Below are 20,279 nucleotides of genomic sequence, written 5' to 3'. Positions count from 1 at the left end.
TTCTGTATTCTGCATTTAAAGGAGCACTAAGATTCTCAGCAGGTGTCAGAATTGTGTTTTAGTGGGTCAGTTGATCAACCTCTCACTTTCTGGTGCTTAAACCAATCTCAGGATCAGTCTGTAGAGGAGTAAATCAGAGCGTATATAGGATACAGATCACTTGCAATTGTATCTGTAGCAGAAGAGAAGCAGCACAGGCCTCTGTTTCTGCACTGGTGTATGTGACAGAGGCATCTATCTGGATTTCTGACTTCTAAAATGTATCATTTGGTTGTTTGAGAGATTTGCCTTCCATTACCAAGCAGCTCAAGGAATTGTCCCACATAGAGGCACAATGACCTCCTTAAGATGAAGTGTTTCCTTTTGCAGTCTACTCAGATGTGAGAACACATTTTTTACTGTGGCAGTGCTGCCTCCTCAAATCAGAGAAATCCCTGATCCAGGAGGTTGTTCTCCAGATAGGCAGAACTGCATCAGTCTGCTCGAAAGAATTTCCCTGCTTCATTTTGCAGGTTGTGCCAGCCAGTGCCCCAGAACTATCAGAAAGATAGTGAAGTAAATAAAGGCTGCTGCTGTAGTATTTTCCTTGGAAACTTTTATATCTGGCTGTTCTGAAGTCACTGGGGCTGTGTGATTAGGACAAATGGGAATTGGTTTTCTAGATATGTTTGTAAGCTGCATGTTTTCCAAGTTTGTTTAACTGCATTAAACCCTCTAAATATTTACATGTTCTAAAGAATAAACTTAATAGCACCTTAAGCTGAATTCTGGGCTTATTTAATATGAGCAAAGGTAATATTGGTAAGTAAAGAAGGTAGTTTAACAGATTTAGTAGGATCAAGATGGCACAAGTAGTTGTTCTTGGGTGATTCATATCTTTAAAATTTAACCTTTTTTAATTGCCTTCTTAATCTCTATCATCATGTAATGTATGCTGAGATTGCAAGTTCCTGGTCTGTGCTATTTGTAAGTGGCAGGGCTTTACTAGAAGAAGAAAAAACCTCAGCTGCTGGTGCTGTGGAAGTCTTCCAATAAGAAGAAATGCCTGGATTGCAAAATGGAAACACAGTTGAACCTGTAGAAGCAGAATTCTGACTTACAGTTGTATTTTCTCATGACTTGGGTGCAGCACTTGGCGTTCTGTCCTCTCATCATCGGGATGTGTTTGCATTTGTGTAGCTCTTGTAGCTGCCCAGAGCTGTGCCCTCACAAGGCTTGAGCTGCTGGAAGCTCCTGGGTGCTCTGGGAACAATCTTAAGGCAAATGCCACTCTTCCTTTTGACATTTTAACAGTCTGGGGAATGCAGTGGGTGTTGGGGGGAATAATCCAGCTGGCACGGCACTGGATCAGAGGCTGCTTGTGAAAGTAATCAGGCACTTCTGCGTTGGGAAATGTAGTGAATTATAACATCAGTAAATGTTTCTGTGATATTTCTTGTAAATAGTGTTTTGTTAAGCCCTGTTTAAATAGACTTAATGAATTGGAGGCTCTCACTCATCCCACAGAAATCAAAGCCTTTGTAGGAATGTGCCTCCTGCTGTCAATAAATGCATATTCAGGTCTCATTTTGGAGTGATGGTACTGAAGTTAGGAATTACAGGCAGTTCTTAGGAGTATTTCATGTGTGCAAGTTTACTCCATAGTTTTGGGGCAAGATTTGTGTTTTCTAGTTCAGATTTCTGACAATCTACCTGTTATGAGTATATTTTGTGTTCAGTGCAGCCTTGGATTGTAGGGACTGCACTCTAAGCAGGGTGGCACCTGATCAGCTGTGGGGAATTTTCCCTGTTCTTTTGAAGTGGCTACAAATGAAGTAGATATTTGATACAACAAATAAAGAGAAATGTTGAATTTTTTTGCTGCGGCTCAGAGGGGCCAGAGAGGTTTGTAATGCCCATAGAATATCAGCCCTGCAGCAGTGATGCTCTGGGTGCTTTGGGTCAGTGTTTCAGTGCAGGGAAGTACCAGACATCAGCACCATACATTTATTATCTCCTTTTTTTTAAATAAGGCCTAGAAAACATACACAGTTTGCCTCTTTTGATGTAATAATTGTTTTTTAGCTTAAAATTCATCGGCAGAGTTTAGAAATGTACTTTTAAGCTGGCAGCTTGTATAACAATTTTAGTAATTAATTCTAGGACATGGGGTTTTTAGGAATGTCAAGTATTGCAAGACGTGGGAATAAACGTCGAGAACTGGCAGTGCTGCACTGAGCACACGGCTCTGATTTGGATCCTTGTTGCAGCTTGTAGTAGTTAGTACTTGACAGAGCCAAACCTCACATGACCACCTCTGCATCAGCCTTAGACCTCAGTTGTTGCTGAGATTTGATGAAGAGTGGGATGATAATAAGCAGCTGAGGGTGGGGGACTGGAAGAATAATTACAATTATGAATTTCTCAGGCACTGACTTAAGGCTGTAGTACTTAAGCAAGTACTATAGTGTAGTGTGTACTTGCATGCTGGCTGGAACTGTTATGATTTGGGTCATTAAAAGATTATTTTGGGGATATTTGTTTGAATTTTGAAATCAGTTGGGGATATTTGGATGCTTAGAAGGGCCACCTACGAGTCTTGGGTGGTCTTTGGTGTGTTTTATTGAGTGGAGTGGTGGAAGGTGCAGATGTGGTCACAGGAATCTCTCCTGTGTCAACAGAAGTGGTTAAAATACAAAAGGGTTTGAAGTGGTTATTAGTCTTTAACAAGATGTCTTTCCTAAATTAATACGATTATAAAAGATTAAGAGTGTCATAAGATAGCAGAGAATCTGTTCTTCTGTCAAGATTCTTCTTTCCCTGTGCATTCCTGAGCTGTAGTATAACTTGTTTTAAGAGGGCAGGTCCCTTTGTTATCTGTGTACACATACATATCTGCACACACACAAAAAGCCAGTTTGCAGCATTTGGTTGGAATGAAGTATTGCAACAACCATGGAATTGCTTTATCAGTGGAAAAAATGTGATTGCATGGAAATAAACTTCTAATAAAGTTCCACTTGGCACTTCTAACTCTTGAAGAACAAGAGCTAAAATAGGACAGACATAAACTCATCTGGGGGGAATACAGGGGCAGGCACTTACAGGATGAGACAGTAGTGCTGGAGTGGGACAGGAGTGTCTTCCTTATAGGAGACAGAAACAAGCATCAGAAAACTAAGAAATTGTATTGTTTTCCTTCTGCCATAACCTATTTGGACTTTGGGGTCCTTGGTGAATGGGCAGATGTTGTATGACTGAAATTTGCAGTTGAATTGTTATTCAGGAACTTCTCTGCTTTAGACCACTGTCGAATGAATAATCTACCTTTTTATCTGTAGAGCCTTTCTGAGCACATCTGATAACTTTATAGAGAAATGTCTTGCACTGAAAATCCATTTCCCTCCCCCCACGTTTCTTCTGAAAGCTTTATAATCTCAGCATTCAAAATGATAGACTTTTTTGGCTGAGCTAAGAATGATTTTCTAAATCCTGGATTAACCAGCAATCCAGCAGTTTGTGTGCTTCTCTGGTAGTAGGTGCTTCAGTTTGTTGGTTTTGGGTTTTACTGGTTTGGGGTTTTTGTGTTCTGTTTGTTTGTTTTGTGGAGGCTTTTGTTTGTTTTTTGATCTGTCTCTTTTTTAGTCCTGAGTTGGGAGTGAGTGCCCCGATTTGAGACAGCTCCTTCCCTTCTGATCAATTTTTGAGTCTTGGTGGGCAGATAGGGTGAAGGAAGACTTGGGTCTCAATTTCCAGCCTTATGGCCTGCACTCAGCTGCTAACTCTTTGGAGTTGGGAAGGAAATTTAGCTGGAAAAAACAGGGGAGAGGGTTTTCTCCTTTGCCTACTGTGCTCTTACTATGCTGTTCTTGAGCTGCTCCAACATTCAGCATGAGTGGTCTTGATATCGAGCATGGTACGGAAGCCAGAGATTCCCAGGGACTCTAGAAGACATTAGGGTCATTCTTTGTGTGTGTGTGTCCCATCTTTATTTAGAAAGTACACACAGCGTATTTAATTTCTCTTTAATTCAGTTTTAGTAGACTACCCTGAGTGGTAACTGTAAGTTCTATTAGTAGCAGAGATGATGAACTGAAGAGAAAAGCTTGTGCTCTGTACCCTCTTCCAGCACTGTTTTAAACCATATTTGGAAAAAACCAAGACTTTTATTCCAAAAACCTGTTAACAAGTCTGTTTATTAGATCCAGTAGTTTGTTTTTAAAATAAAATGGAAGATAAAGTAATCAAACTAATCTCTTGTGCTGTGAAGGAATGACTTTCCCTCAGTACTGCTGCTCAGAGGAAATGCTAGTGAGTATATTATTGCTTATGTTTCATCATGGGTTATCAGCACCACTTCTGAGCTGGCTTTTGATATGCTTTATCTTCCAGCTAGTAAGGATAATAGAAATGGTCTAGGAGATGAAGTGAGTATAAATATTTTGTAGCTGCCTGTTTAAAATAAATAAAAATTGGCAAGTTTCTTGGTACGCAGTTGATCTTCGCCTGTAACAGAACAGGTAGAGGTAAAATGTGTTAAATGAGGTAGCATGATGCAGATTGGCTCAGTCACCAGCTAAAACGAATTGTGTTTTGTTTTGTGTGCCCTCAGGAGTTGTGGAGGGTGATTTATCTGCTGTGGAAGCCTACAAGTCCTCAGGGGGGGATATTGCCCGGCAGCTCTCGGCGGATGAGGTGCGGCTGCTGAACCGCCCGTCTGCCTTCGACGTGGGATACACGCTGGTCCACCTGGCCATCCGCTTCCAGAGGCAGGACATGCTGGCCATCCTCCTCACAGAGGTGAGTCCCCTTGGCCTCTGAACACCTGGAACAGGCACTTTGTAACTTATTCTTTGTGTGCAGCCAGTGACATGTAGCTTTTACTTGTGATACTGTTAAAATACACAAGTTCTGTGGCTTGGATTTCTCCTTAAGAAGTGAGTTTACTTGAAGGCTGTATGCTGTGCTGGTGCTGAGGATGTTCAGTGTGCTCATTAATGAGCAATCTTGGCACAGGCTCTGACCTTACTGGCAGTGGAAGTGAGCTATTGTGAGGCTTCCTGAGCTCTGGGTGGGGGAGAGGAAATGCTCGGAAAGCAAAACACTGACATCAATGACAGTGTAGTTTTTCTGAGTTTGTTAATGAGTAAGTCTACCTGGTCTCCCTTTCCTGGTTTTCATGGGAGCTTCTCTTCCAGAGAAAGGCAAATTTCTTGCTTTGCAAAATGGCTGCATTTTTTTGCATTTTTTCCCATTCTTTGCCCATTTCATAGGCAGTTTGGTTCCTCCCTGTGGTCTTGCTCTTTGTAAATTTTTGTACAATCCACCTCAAAGTGGTCTCTCCATCTTTGCCCTCTTAGTTGGCTTCTAAATAATTATCTTTTATGATCTGTTTTCTTCAACTCAGACTTTTGGTTCCTCACCTGATCATAGCCAGATTTTTATTCTGCCTCCTTTCCTGATGCTTAATGCAGTTCTGAAAGCTGATGTTCCTGAGAAAAGTAGCATGCCCACATAATGATGATGGAATGCTCAGCACTGAGTAATTAAAAAGAGCAGATGAAGCAAGACAAATGTAGCTAAAGCCTTGAGTATATATTTATATACAGCTAATATCAGTGGTTTTGTGCTGCTTACATAACTCTGTATGGATGGAGTTATATGTTTAAAGCCAAATTAATTTGCTGAAACACTGTCTTACAGATTTTTCTGTTTGGTTTTGTTTCAGTGCCTAGACATACTGACTCAAAATACCATTTGTGAGAATGCTTAGTAGACTTTGAGCCTCAGGGATACTTTCCTTTGCTAGGATGTGAACGAGTGAAAATGGGGGTCTTAGAGGTGGTTTTTTAATATGCATCTGGTGGCATCTCTGTATCACTTGCCCTGTATCATTGAATGTGTTTCTGCTGCAAGTGGTAACTAGAATCTGGAGAAATTTAAGTGTCTTAACTTGATAGTTTTGGGGGAGATTCTTTGTAGGAAACTGTCTTCTGCTGTGGTGGTGAAGTTCTTTGTTAAAGGTAGACAAGGCTCATGCATGAGATTTGAGATTTATATTATTACGAGCTCTGGAAGGTCACCCGTTAATTCACTTCTTTGATTTAAAGATGTTTTTAACCAGCCTTATGTTATCAGCTACACGACAAACCAGACATTTCATTAAGAATCACTAAACTTTTAATCCTTCAGGATGCCAGTGTTTATACTTCTCTGGCATTCCTTGCTGACCAAACGCTGCCTGCTGGTGCTCGTCACTGCAAAGCCTTCATATTTACCCGGAGATAATCCTGAGTGCAGTAACTGTGTTGCTTTACAGGTATCCCAGCATGCAGCCAAGTGCATTCCTGCCATGGTGTGTCCAGAGGTCACGGAACAAATCCGCCGTGAAATTGCTGCATCTCTTCACCAGCGAAAGGGAGACTTTGCTTGCTATTTCCTGACCGACCTCGTGACGTTTACGTTACCTGCAGGTACTTACAGAATTCCTCTTCCTGGTGGGACAGGTTACTGCTTTGTCACACTGCTTGTTCTGGATGTATATTCTGACTTTTTGGTGGTGGGTTGTGTGTGTTTTATTTACTAAGTTTTAATAGCTTAGGTCAGATTTTTAGTGGTTGAATTTGCTTATTCAGTATTTGCACACTTCAATCCATACGTTGTTCCTGTGAACTGAGCATCTGTTGTCCTATTTAGACATGAGGAAATGGAAAGAAAGTGGTGTATTCTAAGGAAAGGCTGTCTTTAAAGTGAAGATTGGAGCCCAGACATTTCTGGTCCCTAATACAACTTTTCCCATAGCTATTTTAGCTTTCAGTCCTTTCTGTCGAGGCCCAGAGCTATTCTTTGTATTTGTACTTGGTTGTAGCAGTGCTACTTTTTGAATACTTTTGAGATATTCTACACTCAAGAGAATGTTTGTGTATTAACAAAAAGCTTTTAGAAAACTTTTAATCTTCAGTAGCTGTTTCCTTTAATAGAAATGCTACCAGCAGTAAGAAAACGTGCAGGTGGAAACTGCTAATCAGCAGATTTGTTTGTCTTTTTATAAAGCATTGTAAGGATTGTATTTGGAGCCTCCTTGGCTGAGTGTTACCTCATCTCCTCTTCAGAAAGTCTGGATAGTATTTACCACTTGTGTACCACCTACCTGTTTGAGGTGCTGTATTCAACTGTACTCTGTGGGTCACCTGTGAGAGGAAGATGGTGTGTTTATTAAGTGTCTGGAGACTAAACCTTCATTACAGTTTAGGGGAGAGAAGGAAAAGGGGCAACAGAATGATTTTGTAAAACATGAGAAATATTGTTCTTACCAGAACAGGAGTTTGCTCAGTATTTTTGAGAGACCAGTCTTAAAGCTCTGTGCAGCTTTTCAACATGTGTAATAGCCATTAAATAATTAAGGAATAAGAATGTTCTAAAGCTTTTGTACATCAGGACTGTCAGTGTATTTCCACCTTCATCACACTTTGTCAACTGAAGATCTTCTGTAGTCAGCAGTTGGGCTCAAGAGAGCACTTCCAAGGGTGGAGGGATAAATCACACAAGTTTAGGAACTGGTTTCCACTCGACCTTTCAGATAAACAGATCAGATCCTCCCAAAAAGCCAGTGCATGGATGTCAAAGTGCAAAGCTTTTAAATGGATTGCTGGCCACTGTAAGGCAGTTTTAGTTTAAAAAGCCTCAATCAATCATACAAAAAAAAAAAAAAGACCACCCCAAATCACCCTACCTGCACCAAACAATAATGTGCTTCAGTAACAACTCATGTACCTAAATGTGGACTTTCAGAAGCCCTGGGGTATTGGACATCTGAGCAGGACTGGCAAATACTACACTGCAATTAAGAGAGACCTTTGTGCCCTTGACACACCACTTAGATCCCAGTCCTTATCCCCTAGAGTGCCTGAAGGGATGCTAGGTGTTCCTATTTGACTATTTTATTTACTTTCTTAACTTTCATGTATTTAAGTTTCATGATTATGCTGAAGCCAGCAAAGTTTCTTTAGTTGCTGCTCTGCCTGACAACCCTTTACTGCTTATCCTTACTCAGGCCAGGAGCAAATCTTTATGATGGAGCATGTGTTTGAGTTTTAGAGTGTGTGACAGTGTTTGTTTTAAAGGATACAGAAATCACAAGGGAGTTTTGCCTATTATACAACTTTTTACCCCTTTTTTCCCCCTGTTGTTTTTTAAGAAGTAGATCCATAGTTGCAGATTCTGTCTGTAAAGCTCTTGTAAGAGTTGTCAGTACTGGCATTTTCCATGTCATAGCTCAGTAGTTTTCCCACTTCTTGTTTTTTGGCTTGCGAACTGTGACCTGCAAACCATTGGGGTTCTCTGAACTATTTGATTGAAATCTGCATGAAATGACTAAGGAAGTGGATGTTCTGGACAAGAACAAGTCTCTTGGCAAACTGTACCTGGGATAGACTGGAGGGGGGAAACCATTCAGATGAGTATAAAGCTGTTGCTTAGGAGTGAAGCTGTGCTAAATACAGTAAGGGTTGAAGATAGAAGTAACTCTTTTTTTTTTAATTTCTCACGTCAAAGTGATTGTAGTCTTTCCCCTTCAGAGAAATCCATTCTTCCCCTACGTGTGCTGGGATGATCCTTTCTGCATCAAAGGTATGACAGGGAGGCTGAGATGAAAACCTGCCTCAGCAGCTCTGGGAAGCCTTCGGTCAGAAATGACAGATCTGAAAGGAACAGCAGCTTTTCAGAGGAGATGTCAGGGCTGATAGGGGGAAAGCTGTTGTGTGAGTTGTGTAAGTTCTCCTGAGCAGCAGCCAGTGTTGTGTCTCTTTTACAGTAACATCAAGGGACTCTTGTGTTTGCTTTCTGTTTTTCCAGATATTGAAGACTTACCACCCACAGTCCAGGAGAAGTTATTTGATGAAGTACTTGATAGAGATGTTCAGAAAGGTAAATGCACCGAGAATGGCTGGAATCTCTCCTTGCTTTTCATTAGAGAATGTTTCTGTTATCCAAAATAAAGTACATGTGTGTGTATATATGTGGCTTTATCCATCAGTGTGTTTTAAATATAGGTTAGATGCTTTCAAATTAATCTTCACCCTGGAATTCATAGAATCACAGAGTGGTTTGGGTTGAAAGGGACCTTAAAGATCATCTCATCCATGGGCAGGGAAACATTCCACTATCCCAGGTTGCTCCAAGCCCTGTCCAACCTGGCCTTGGACACTTCCAGGGATGGGACAGCCACAGCTTCTCTGGGCAGCCTGTGCCAGGGCCTCCCCACCCTCAGAGGGAAGAATTTCTTCCCAATATCCCATCTAACCCTGTCCTCTGGCAGTGGGAAGCCATTCCCCCTTTTCCTGTCACTGCATGCCCATGTGAAAGTAATTTAAATTTAACATTTCCAGTCTATTTATGAGGCAGAGGGAAAATGGAGTCTGTAGAAATCATGTTTGGAGTGTATCTTTGTAGAGCTTTAAAAAAATGTAAAATTCAGTGTTAAGTCACAAGCTTTTTAGAGAAAACTGAACAAATCTTTCCATTTCAATAACAATCCTCAAACAGATGATGTGATTTGTTTAAGCCTATGGTCTGGTTTGGGTTTTTTTTTGTGACACTATTTCACTTCATCCAGTGTAGTTCACCTGTTTACTGTAGTGTGAAGAAAACCTCAGTTTTATTCATGCAAATAGATAAATTATTGAGTATGCCACTGCTGTGCTGTTGGGGTACTCTGAGACATCCAGTTAAAGGTTTTAAGAACTGACTGCCGTGTTGCAGAGCTGGAAGAGGAGTCTCCCATCATTAACTGGTCCCTGGAGCTGGGCACGCGCTTGGACAGCCGGTTATACGCACTTTGGAATCGCACTGCCGGGGATTGCCTGCTCGACTCGGTGCTCCAGGCCACCTGGGGCATCTATGACAAGGACTCTGTGCTGCGCAAGGCTCTGCACGACAGTTTGCACGACTGCTCCCACTGGTGAGTTGGTTTGATGGCAGCTTTTTTTTCCCCCCATCTTTTTTCCCGTTTTTTAAAAAGCAGCACAACCGCCGCTCCCGGATTCCCTGCGGTTCCAGTTCCCTTTTGCACCTCGAAGATGTCAAGTCACTGGGAGTCCAGTTCTACTCCAGATCCCGTATCTTAAATAAGAGCACTGGGAACTGGGACATTCTGAACTCAGTGATGGTATGTGATACTCAGCAAGTGGCATTTAGAGCAGTAAAATAATTTTATACTGTCAGGCGTGCGCTGACCACAGTTATTACAGCTGGAATTTCTGTGTACTTGCAATGTAAATCATGCACATGCCATGCCTGGCTGCTTGGTGGGAGCTTCGCAGAAGATTGTTAGTAGAAGATAGCCTTTTATTCCTTGTAAACTTTGCAGTATTTTCATTCCATCTGCTTAGTTACAGCTTGATTTGGGATTGCTCTTTTTGTCCCTGTTCTGTCTGCTAAAAGAGTGGCAGTAAAGCACACAGTGTTGAAATTTAACTAGGGCTGTCATTTGGCCATAAAATTTAATTTATCATTCTGTAAAACAACTTTTTTGGTTTACACTGGCAACCTTCTTTAGTCTGATGTAGTTTGCCTCTCCTAGAGGGAGAATCCTTCCACTTGGGCAACTGGTGGTGTGTCATGGACTGAGGGAAGAGCTGATAGAGACTGATAACACCAGTCACAGGGAGTCATTTCTTTTATATTCTTGTAATCAAGGACAAGAGAAACTGTCAGCACGTCCTAGAGAAAGAGCTTGACCCTTCCTCTATGTGCTGTACAGGAAGTCAACAACAAAGGTTAATTTTACTGGTACCTATAAGTAGCTTTTGTGATCACTGTCCCCAGCTGCTATTTGGAGAAAACTCCCCAAATTAGCATCCAGAGCTGGATTCAGTAAAGTCGTACTTCAGCAGCAATTCTCCCAAGAACCTCCCTCTGAAAGGATCTGTCACTGCTTTAGAGTTGTTTATAGTGGACTCTGCATCTCGACCATGCAGGAATGTCCCTGGCATCACAAGTAGTTCCCTTGAGGCCAGAACAGAAATTTATGATACATCAGGTTTTGTTCTTTATGGTAACAAAACCAGGCATGGTATCCAGAAACGTGCTGCAAACTACTGAGCTTCGAACCAGATCTCTCAAAATGTTGGTGCTAACTGTGGCTGACTTACTGCTGTATCTAACATAACACTTGTTATTTAGGGGCTGCTAAATCTTGCTAAGCTTTTTAGTTAATGTTCTAGATAGAATTTGCATTTTACTCTGAATTTACTTAATCTTCATCCTTATTAGAAGCATATTTTTTATCTGATTCATGTGTTCCTTAGTAGGAACAAGTCTTTTGACTTTAAGAACAAGTCTTTAAAGAACAAGTCGTGTTCCTTTATAGGAACAGGTCTTTAGAACAAGTCTGTCAGCCAAATTCTGTTGTAAATTGATCATCCTGTACATCCTATACTTGCTGTATAGATTCTGTGTATGAAGGTACAAATAGGAAGTAAAGTCATCACTGGCTTTAATGAGAGTTGCTGAAGGAACAGGCTCTTAAATGCAATCCCTGATAAAACTTTTATCTAGTGGAATTATTTTTCAAAGCCTTCACAAAGACACTTTAAAATGGGTATTTTTATAGTCAGACACAGAACACTCATGTAACTCATTTGGCCTCATTTTGTTATGTTTGTTTAGATGCTGAACAAAGAAGAATCTATTTACCAGAGACACTCTTGTGTCTGGTACTCAGAAGAAGCTCAATAGTGAAGTTCCCAGAGGCTCTGGCCTGTGGAATCTTTTCCACTCACCTTTAAATAACTACACTTTTAGTTAACACAAAAGTGTGTTCTGATGTGTCCCTTTTTGTACTCCACCATTAGCTTTTGTTGGAGAGTGGGCACATGCCCTAACTTGGCTTTCAGGGGTTTTTTTTTTATGGATGCATTTTGTTCTCTTCTGTTAACCTGAAAAGTTTGTTGAAATGAGTTCAAGTGTTGTCTATGTCTGACTAGCTTAGGGAAGAAACTTCTCCAGGAAAACACTTTCACAGACAGTCTTTTAGGGAGTAATTTGGTTTTTTTTTCTTTTTTTCCCCCCTCTGTTTTTTTCTTTCTTCCCTTCTATTTTCTGGGGTTTCTCTCTCACTGTGGTGCTGGTGGGTTTTGTTTGGGTTTTTTGTTTGTATGTGTGTTTTGATTTTTGGGGTTTGTTTGTTGGGATTTTTGTTTTGTTTTCCCTCAGAATCTGATTTAATTTCTTTCAGGGACCCTGGCAATTAATTCATTTAGCACAAGGTGCTCTGTTAGAGATTTCTGGGGGGAAACACAAAATACCTTATCAGCTGCAGAGATGGAAGCAGTTGGTGCATTTGGATAGAAACTGGAATGTAGATCCAGAAGGTTTGGATAGAAACTGGAATGTAGATCCAGAAGGTTCCTTGTAGATATATTACTGTGAATTAGCACAGACCTATCCAAATATCTTACTGACAGGAATTTTAAGCTATGTAAAGGTTTTAGCTGGACCCAGGAAAGCCTGGCTGGTGACTGTTCTACACACCAAGGTTTTAGGATGGTCACAGCTTCACTGAAGGCATAGGGAAGGTTTGATCCACACACTGTCTGTTAATTTTCTCAGATTTTAATTAAATGAGTTCATTTCAGTGACTTTTTTAATAAGCTGAACTTCAGAATGGTTTCTTTGTCTTCACAGTAAAGGCCATTGTTTAAAAGTTGGCATAGCACTCTTCCCTAAACCTCTGTCCCTAATGTGAGGTTGTGGCTTTGCCATAGTACTGTGATGGGACTGAGTTTAAAATTTGAGAAAACCAACATCTGCTTTTTAATGTGTGGGTCATTTTTCACTGTAGATGATTAAGAAGAATAAAATATTGTGATTTAATTACCAAACAAAAAAATAGAAATACTATGACTTAAAACTTTCAGTGTAAATCATATTAATCCCACTTTCTACATTTGATTCTTATCCACGCTGCTTTATAACTCAATGTAATGTGAAGTTACCATAACCTTTGTTCCAAAAACTGGTAGAAAACAGATTCTGCATTTTAACCATGGCCTATTTGAAATCGATACAGGATTACTTTGTAGTTAATTGGCTTGTGATATGGTTAAAAATGGAGAGTACCTATATTTTTTGTGTGAGAAGAATGAGCAACTCCTCCTTTATGAAATGGAATGTCTTAATTATGTCCCCTGTACATCAGCACCAATAAGACTTTAAGAACAAACTATTCCAAGAAGTATCACACTATCCAGGAGCCTGGTAGGACCTTGGATCATGTTTGGCTGCAGGCATTGCAATGCCAAGTGATTTCCTAAATGAGGATTTCCAAATGGAATCTCCTGAAGATTAAAAACAAAACCAGTTTTCCTGACCTATGCTCTCTTTCTTCCCCCTTCTCTGACTCGGGACAAAGGATTACAAGGGTTAAATATTGCTGTCAGGATTATGGTGGTTGAGTAAATATTTTTACCTTTACCCCTCTTTCTCTCTGTCTTAACATTGTAGGTTCTACACACGCTGGAAAGAGTGGGAATCGTGGTATTCCCAAAGCTTCGGTTTACATTTCTCCTTGCGGGAGGAGCAGTGGCAGGAGGATTGGGCATTCATACTCTCCCTTGCCAGCCAGGTGAGAAAACTCCTGTGGAAGAGGGCTGACAGAAGGGATATTTTAATTTGTGAAAAGCAGTTTCATGAAACTGAGATGTTTTTCAGGAATTAAGAATATTAATGTATGAAGGAAAACATTGCTCTTAAGGCAGCGATCTCCAAGTATTACTGGGTAAACTCTTCTGCTAATGTGCAAAGATTCATTTCAAATTATAATTTTTGAGCTTGCTCTTAAGCAATACAAAAAAAAAAGTCTTGTGGTGTCAGAGTGAAGTCTGTAGAATAAACTAATACACAACTGTCTGCCTAATGTCCTCCTCCAGCTCCTGCAGCACTTTTACCTCCCAAAACACACCTACAAATCTGTCATCTTACACTTCTGAAATTTCAGCAAGCTGTTATTTTATAACTCCCCTCCAAAATGAGATTTACATTCCTATAAGCTTCCAGCTGTAGGAATATTTTTAGCTCCTCTTTTAAAGTATAAACATGATTTTGATGCTAATTTCTTGAGCTTTGTTTTGGATGTGCCCTTTTCCTATCATCAAAAGGTATTTGTCTTAACCTGCCCCCAGATGAGTGAATTATTTTTAGACTAAGTATTATTTAGAGTTTCATTTCTAACTGGGGAATGAAGTAAGTTGGATTGCATCTGGGCAATAGGACAAAGGATTATTACTGACATATTAAGTTCTTGTGCAAGCTGAAATGTTTTTACTTATTTCCAAAAGTCTACCAATCTTTGTTTTTCCTGTCCAAGCTGTATCACTCTTAAAAACACTTTCTATCTCAATTTGGAGACTGTTTTTTCAAATTTCCAAGTATGGAATGATAAGTTTTTTGTTTCAAGTGATGTCTTTTCTTTGTGTTTGGTTCAGCCTGGAGCAAGTTTGGAGCAGACACACATTTTTGTACTTGCACATATTCTTAGAAGACCAATTATAGTTTATGGAGTAAAATATTACAAGAGTTTTCGAGGAGAAACATTAGGATATACCCGCTTTCAAGGTAAGCCTTTAGTTTTTCAAATTCAGTTTTAAAAAAGGTTCAGCTGTAAACTTAAGGGAAGGGTGACATTAAGTTACTGTCTGGGAGAGAATGGAATTCTGTTGTAGGTAAATTTTCATTTGCTATTAAAAGGAAGAAAACAATCCCCTCAAAACTTGTAGTTTTTCATTTTATAGTGGGCATGGTGCCTGTGACCACAGTAAAAATATATTCTGAGCTACACTCAACATACCTGTAGTCTGCAATTTATATGAAATATTCTGATTGTGAAAATTTATCAAAGGGTGTGTGGTTTGTACTTCTGCAAGACACAAGAGGTTTAATAAATGGAATTTGAAATGTGGCTGTAAATATGCATTTTAGAAACTGCAGGATTTAGCATTTCCTGGAGGAGGCTCGTAAAGGTGGGGGCAGAGGGTGTTGGCATTGGCCAGTTTTTCACTGGAGCAACAGCAGGATCTGCTGGGTGTCCTTTGGGAAAGGAGGGCTGTGCCTTGTCACAGCAGCAGCCTGGGAGGGGGTTTCTGGAGCAGCCTTCAAGAGCAGTGACAAGTAGCCACCCCTAAAGCAAGAGGCAAGGGCATTCAGAGACAGGAAGAGAGATTAAAGTAGTGTGGAGATGATACAGTTGAGCTTTTTATTGTAATTGATTTAAAATAAAATAAGTGGCACCTTGAACGTAGAGGCCAAAAGGGAGGAATTCTGTTTATAAATGCTCTACCAGCAGTTACTGTGTGAGGTATAAGGTTAGGTAACTTAGTTACACTTACAAAATATTGGTCAACCAATAATGTAAATTTCACTTTCTGCAAAAGTGAATTCCATGATGTACTTTAAAGAAGTTTTAAAAGATTTTCTTTGTTTCAGTAATTCATACTTTACAGCAAGCGTGATGTAAATACTGACCTATTTCTCATTAGTACTACAATTTTCCATAGCTTGATCAGGTTCTTAATGACTTTTTCCTCTTCCCAATCTGACTTTTTCTCCTTGTCTTGTGGGCAAACAGCCTGACTGTCCTGAAGATAAATAAGAAGATGTTCAGCTGACTCAGTCCACCTTTGCTTAGACATACATCTGGAAATTTCTAAAGATGCGTTTTCTGTTTTGCAGCCAAATCTGTGTTAGGGCAACTTTCCTCTCTACTACATGCCTTAAAAATTTTATTATTCCAAGAATAAAACTTCAGAGAGGATTGGGAGCATCTGCCCAGGCTCAGCAGTAAACAAAACCCGTGTGGAAAGAACTATCTGTGTTACAGGGGGTTGGGGCATTTGTTTTGCCCACGGTTCATCTTACTGGGCTCAAGTGTATCTGCTTGATCATGACCCACCATTTATTTATAACTTAGTGGAGGACTTCCCAAAAGCATCTCTTTTTGTCATTAAAAAAAAAAAAAGTATGATAACTTTGGAAGGAGGCAAATGTATAGAAACCCTCAAGCTGTGGAGTTAATCTATAACTCTTTGGAGTCTTTAGAAAACCTGAGAAATTGTGTTACTTCTGTGTTTGGGGCAGTAACACAACTTTATGTAGGGAAATGAAATACTTTTTTGAAGAGTCTAAAAGTTTGGTGCTCTTTGTAGTTATCTTTTATTTGAGATGAAGGAAGGCTGGGAAAGAACAGTTTTTCATGTCACATAGATCTGACATTTTGACTCCAAGGTTTGTAAATGTTTTTATTTCCAAGATTGGGCATCGAGGCAGACAAGTGTTACGCAGCCTAAATATGCTGAAATTGTTTTCTTGCTCTGTGAACCAGAAGGTAACTGGGTGTCTGGGATAACCTTTTACTAGAGACGAGTTTCCAGGAATTTAGGCAGCCAAATATTTGTGACTTGATTTGTTTGCCACAAGCCACATCCATCCATACATGGAAACACACAGGACTGTGAACAGGTGAACTTGAGAGTCCTGTGTCAGATTACCTGGAATTACTTCTACCCCTGCCCAGCCACATTTTTGTGGTTAATGTGTGCTAATTAAAAGTCAGCACAGCTGAGACCCAACAGCCGTCAGACTCGGAGCAGCATCGGCTGCCAGGAGGAATCTCCTGGAAATGGTACAGGACTGCTCTGAGTTTGTGGGGGAGCTGTGGGGATTGCTGGGGTGTCCCTGCCTTGCTGGGTAGCTCCCTGCCTGTGTTTAACATCACATCCACCAAAAAAAAGAAAGAGGAAAGAAAGATGGTGGTGCAGAAGTGATTGATGCGCCATTCCTGGAAGGGTTCAAGTGTTGGATGGGGCTGGGAGCAACCTGGTCTAGTGGAAGGTTTCCCTGCCCATGGAATGAGATGGTCTTTAAGGTCCCTTCCAACCCAAACCATTCCATGATTGTAGGTTATGATAGAAATAGGGAATTGGATTTTTTTAATACTTGCTTAACATCATGGTTCAGTTCATAGCTCCTTGGAAGGTATTACAACCTTTTTACCATCCCCAAAATACTCTCCCTGATAGGAATTTTTTTCTCCAAGGATTCCTTGTTTCAACTTGTCACTCTTGCTGTAACTGCTGTGAATCCCATAAGTGACAACCTCCTTGTTTCCCAGGTTGCAATTGACTGTTAATGCTTCTTTAAATATTAAGGCTTTGACAGTAAAAGATTCATTTACTACTCAGCCCTAAGTGTGCTCCTGGTCTGGCTGCATGTATTTAGTGGCATGAATATACAGCTTTTAAAATTGATCAGGAAAAGAGGTGACTGAGTGAAGTGATCATCAGATCAGGTTGGAGAAACTAAATCCTGTGTGGGTGGCTCCCAGGATAGGTATTAGCCCCTACTTTTTATTTTCCATGCCTTGTGTTCATGTCAACTGTTGTTATGCAACCTTCTCACTTTATATCAGAGTGACTTTTATAACTCTTAAAAGCACTAGATATTCTCCCTAGTAATGCTTGAAATTCCTTTCTTGTGGAGCTCATCACATAATGCTGAGGAGGAATGGAAAGTGTAGCACAGCCTTCTGTCGTGGGGAAATGATTGGTGGGGAATTTTTAATAAGATAATAGTGGGAAAAAAATTCCAAAAAGTTGCTGAATTTTAGTGTAGGGGATTATGTTGAGGCAAACAGATGAATTTTGGTCCTGAAAGGTCAGGTAGCTGTGCTAGGTGTGCATGAAGAACTAATTCCCAGGAATTGAGGGACTGTTTCCCTTACTTTTGACTGTATGTTATTTTCAACGTAACTTTGAATTTTGACCACGTGTTTGGTTCCTTCCCTAAATGTAAAGTCTTGAAACTTTATGGGTAACGCTTATCCCTTGTTCTGCACCTTTAGTTGTTGCATTAGAGTGAGATTTAATAATGGGGACAGGAGGAAGAGAGTGCTAAGAAGGTATTAAAAGGATTTGTCCTTAAATCAAGGTGTAAAAACTTATGTGAATCTTAATCTGAAAGAAATGGAAAGACATTCAGGTAGCACTTGATTGCTAATTCAAAAACGGGGGGAAAGGGACAATTATTTACTGGTAGCCCCCACTAATTTTTACTGCAGCAAAAAAAGGTAAGTTCTAAACTTAACTAAAACCTCCAAACCCACCCCCTGCCTCAGATTCCTGTTTTAGCATTCCCTCTTCATGGATGTTGGAGGAGAAGTGCCTTGTTTTGCTGCAGCAGCTGTACTAGGAGGGGTTGCTATGCTACATGTGCACTTGAGTTTATGTGGGGCTATTTTTAACCTGTCACAAGGTGAACTGTGCTTTTGCTGAAGTTGTCTTGCAGCAGTGCACACCAGAAATTATTTATGTTCCTGGAAGAAAGGGGTTCCAGCTTTATTTTGAGACCTCGAGCAAATTGCTGTATTTATTGCTAAAAATGGTTGGGGAGAAAAAGTGCAGTTCCTCCCAAAATCTGTGACATCAGGAGTTTGCTGTAGCTGAGCAAAATAGTATCAACTTTTTGGTGGGTTTTTGGGGTTGTTTTCCTCTATTGAGGCTAGATATGAATAATTGATGTGGGTTAATTTAATCTACGACTGCTGTGTATGAGCAGTCCCATTCTCTCTGGGATGGGTTACATTGGTACTGAATAACATTTATTGCAGTAAGTTCTCTTAATAATAACTTTGGTGAGCAGATGGTGGAGTTTTTGATCTGGTAAAAATAGACATCTGACTGTAGATTTTATTTCTGTGATCCAGAATCTGATTTTTTTTTTCTTCTTCACGTGTTTTTTTTTATTTTAAGAAGAGTTACCAAACATAAGACTACTTTTTTTAATCTTGGTTTTGTTCATCACTGCACTACAGACTGTAGATTTTAGGGGTAGAGTAGTGTGGTATTGGTTGTGATTGTAATAGCTTTTATGTCTAAACTTGTAGACTTGCAAAGATACCTGACTTATGTTAACTAATAATAATAATTAGCTGTACTGAAAACTGTGACCTGTGTCAGCGCAGACCAAACCATATGTTTTAAATACTTGTGATGTGTTTCTGTTACTGTTTAGCCAAAGCCAAAAGGTTTGTATCAAAATCCTTCCTTGTGGAACGCTAATTCCCAGTCTTACCCTCTGTTTCAATTTCCCACAGGTGTGTATTTGCCTTTGTTATGGGAACAGAGTTTTTGTTGGAAAAGTCCTATAGCTCTGGGCTACACGAGGGGCCATTTCTCCGCCCTGGTTGCCATGGAGAACGATGGCTATGGCAATCGAGGGGCTGGTGCTAACTTGAACACTGACGATGATGTTACTGTTACTTTTCTACCCTTGGTGGACAGCGAGAGGAAACTATTGCACATTCACTTCCTTTCTGCTCAAGAGGTAAGAAGGAACCTGTGTGTGGCTGGTCCCCTTTGCCACAGCTCCTTGTTGAAGCTCTGTAGCCTTGGCACTACAGCTGTGTTTCTGCTGCTCAAAGAATTACAGGGAGTGTGCTGTTCTGTTTAATTACTGCTGCTCCCTTCCCTGTCGTTTGAGGTGATTCTGAAAGGTATTTTCCCACAAATTTCACGCTGATTTGTAGCTCTGTAACTTCATTTGTCCATTGTGAATCATAGGACATTAGAATAGAATCACAGAATATCCTGAGTTGGAAGGGACCCACAAGGATCCTTGAGTCCAACTCCTGCCTTTGCACATGACACCCCAAAATCCCACCATCTGCCTGAGAGTGTCAAATATAAGCACATGGAGAACAGGACCCAGAAATAAGGATTCTGTCACTAATGCAAGACTGAAATCTGCCTTTTTTTTTTCCCCCCAAAGAGTGCAGTACAAATATTGGCCCATAGTTACAGCACATTCTGCCTTTTATTCTAATGAAACTCAATTTTTCCTTAATAACTGTGATAAAGACACACTTAAGGGTGTTCATGGGGGAAGGGAGGGTGGGAAAACCTGAAGTAATTGCAAAAAGTGGGCATCCTGTATATACAGGAGAAAAAAATGGATGTTAAGTCTAGAGAGAGGTGTTTCTTCAGCAAGCCACAAAAGAGGAAATGTTTCATGTCAAGAACTCTTTAAGGCTCCTAAAAATGTCTTTGTAAAGCCAGAAGACTCTTTTAGGAAAGGAGGTTGTAACCAGGTGGGGGTCAGACATCAGGAAGAAGCTCTTCCCAGAGATAGTGATTGGGCATTGGAAGGGGCTGCCCAGGGAGGTGGGGGAGTCACCATCCCTGGAGGTGTTTAAGAAGAGACTGAATGTGGTATCAATGCCATGGTCTGGGTGACAAGGTGGTGTTGGGTCA

The 20,279-nt window shown here is 40.4% G+C and overlaps 1 protein-coding gene across 2 annotated transcripts in view; it reads left to right on the top strand.

The window, feature by feature from the left end:
* The window catches only part of ZRANB1 (zinc finger RANBP2-type containing 1), a 41,730-nt gene that overhangs the window by 18,239 nt on the left and 3,212 nt on the right, over window positions 1-20,279 (top strand). For both annotated transcript variants that reach the window (XM_018078442.2, XM_018078443.2), the window contains exons 4-10: window positions 4,592-4,779; window positions 6,299-6,452; window positions 8,833-8,904; window positions 9,739-9,937; window positions 13,483-13,603; window positions 14,463-14,592; window positions 19,124-19,353. In XM_018078442.2, the coding sequence (XP_017933931.1) occupies window positions 4,592-4,779; window positions 6,299-6,452; window positions 8,833-8,904; window positions 9,739-9,937; window positions 13,483-13,603; window positions 14,463-14,592; window positions 19,124-19,353 (1,094 nt within the window). The remainder of the gene's footprint in view (window positions 1-4,591; window positions 4,780-6,298; window positions 6,453-8,832; window positions 8,905-9,738; window positions 9,938-13,482; window positions 13,604-14,462; window positions 14,593-19,123; window positions 19,354-20,279) is intronic.

Source organism: Manacus vitellinus, unplaced genomic scaffold (genome assembly GCF_001715985.3).
Source record: "Manacus vitellinus isolate BGI_N305 unplaced genomic scaffold, ASM171598v3 scaffold_40_pilon, whole genome shotgun sequence".
NCBI classification, from domain to species: Eukaryota; Metazoa; Chordata; class Aves; order Passeriformes; family Pipridae; genus Manacus; species Manacus vitellinus.
Note: the sequence above shows the minus strand (reverse complement) of the source record. Positions and strands in the feature narration are given on the sequence as shown.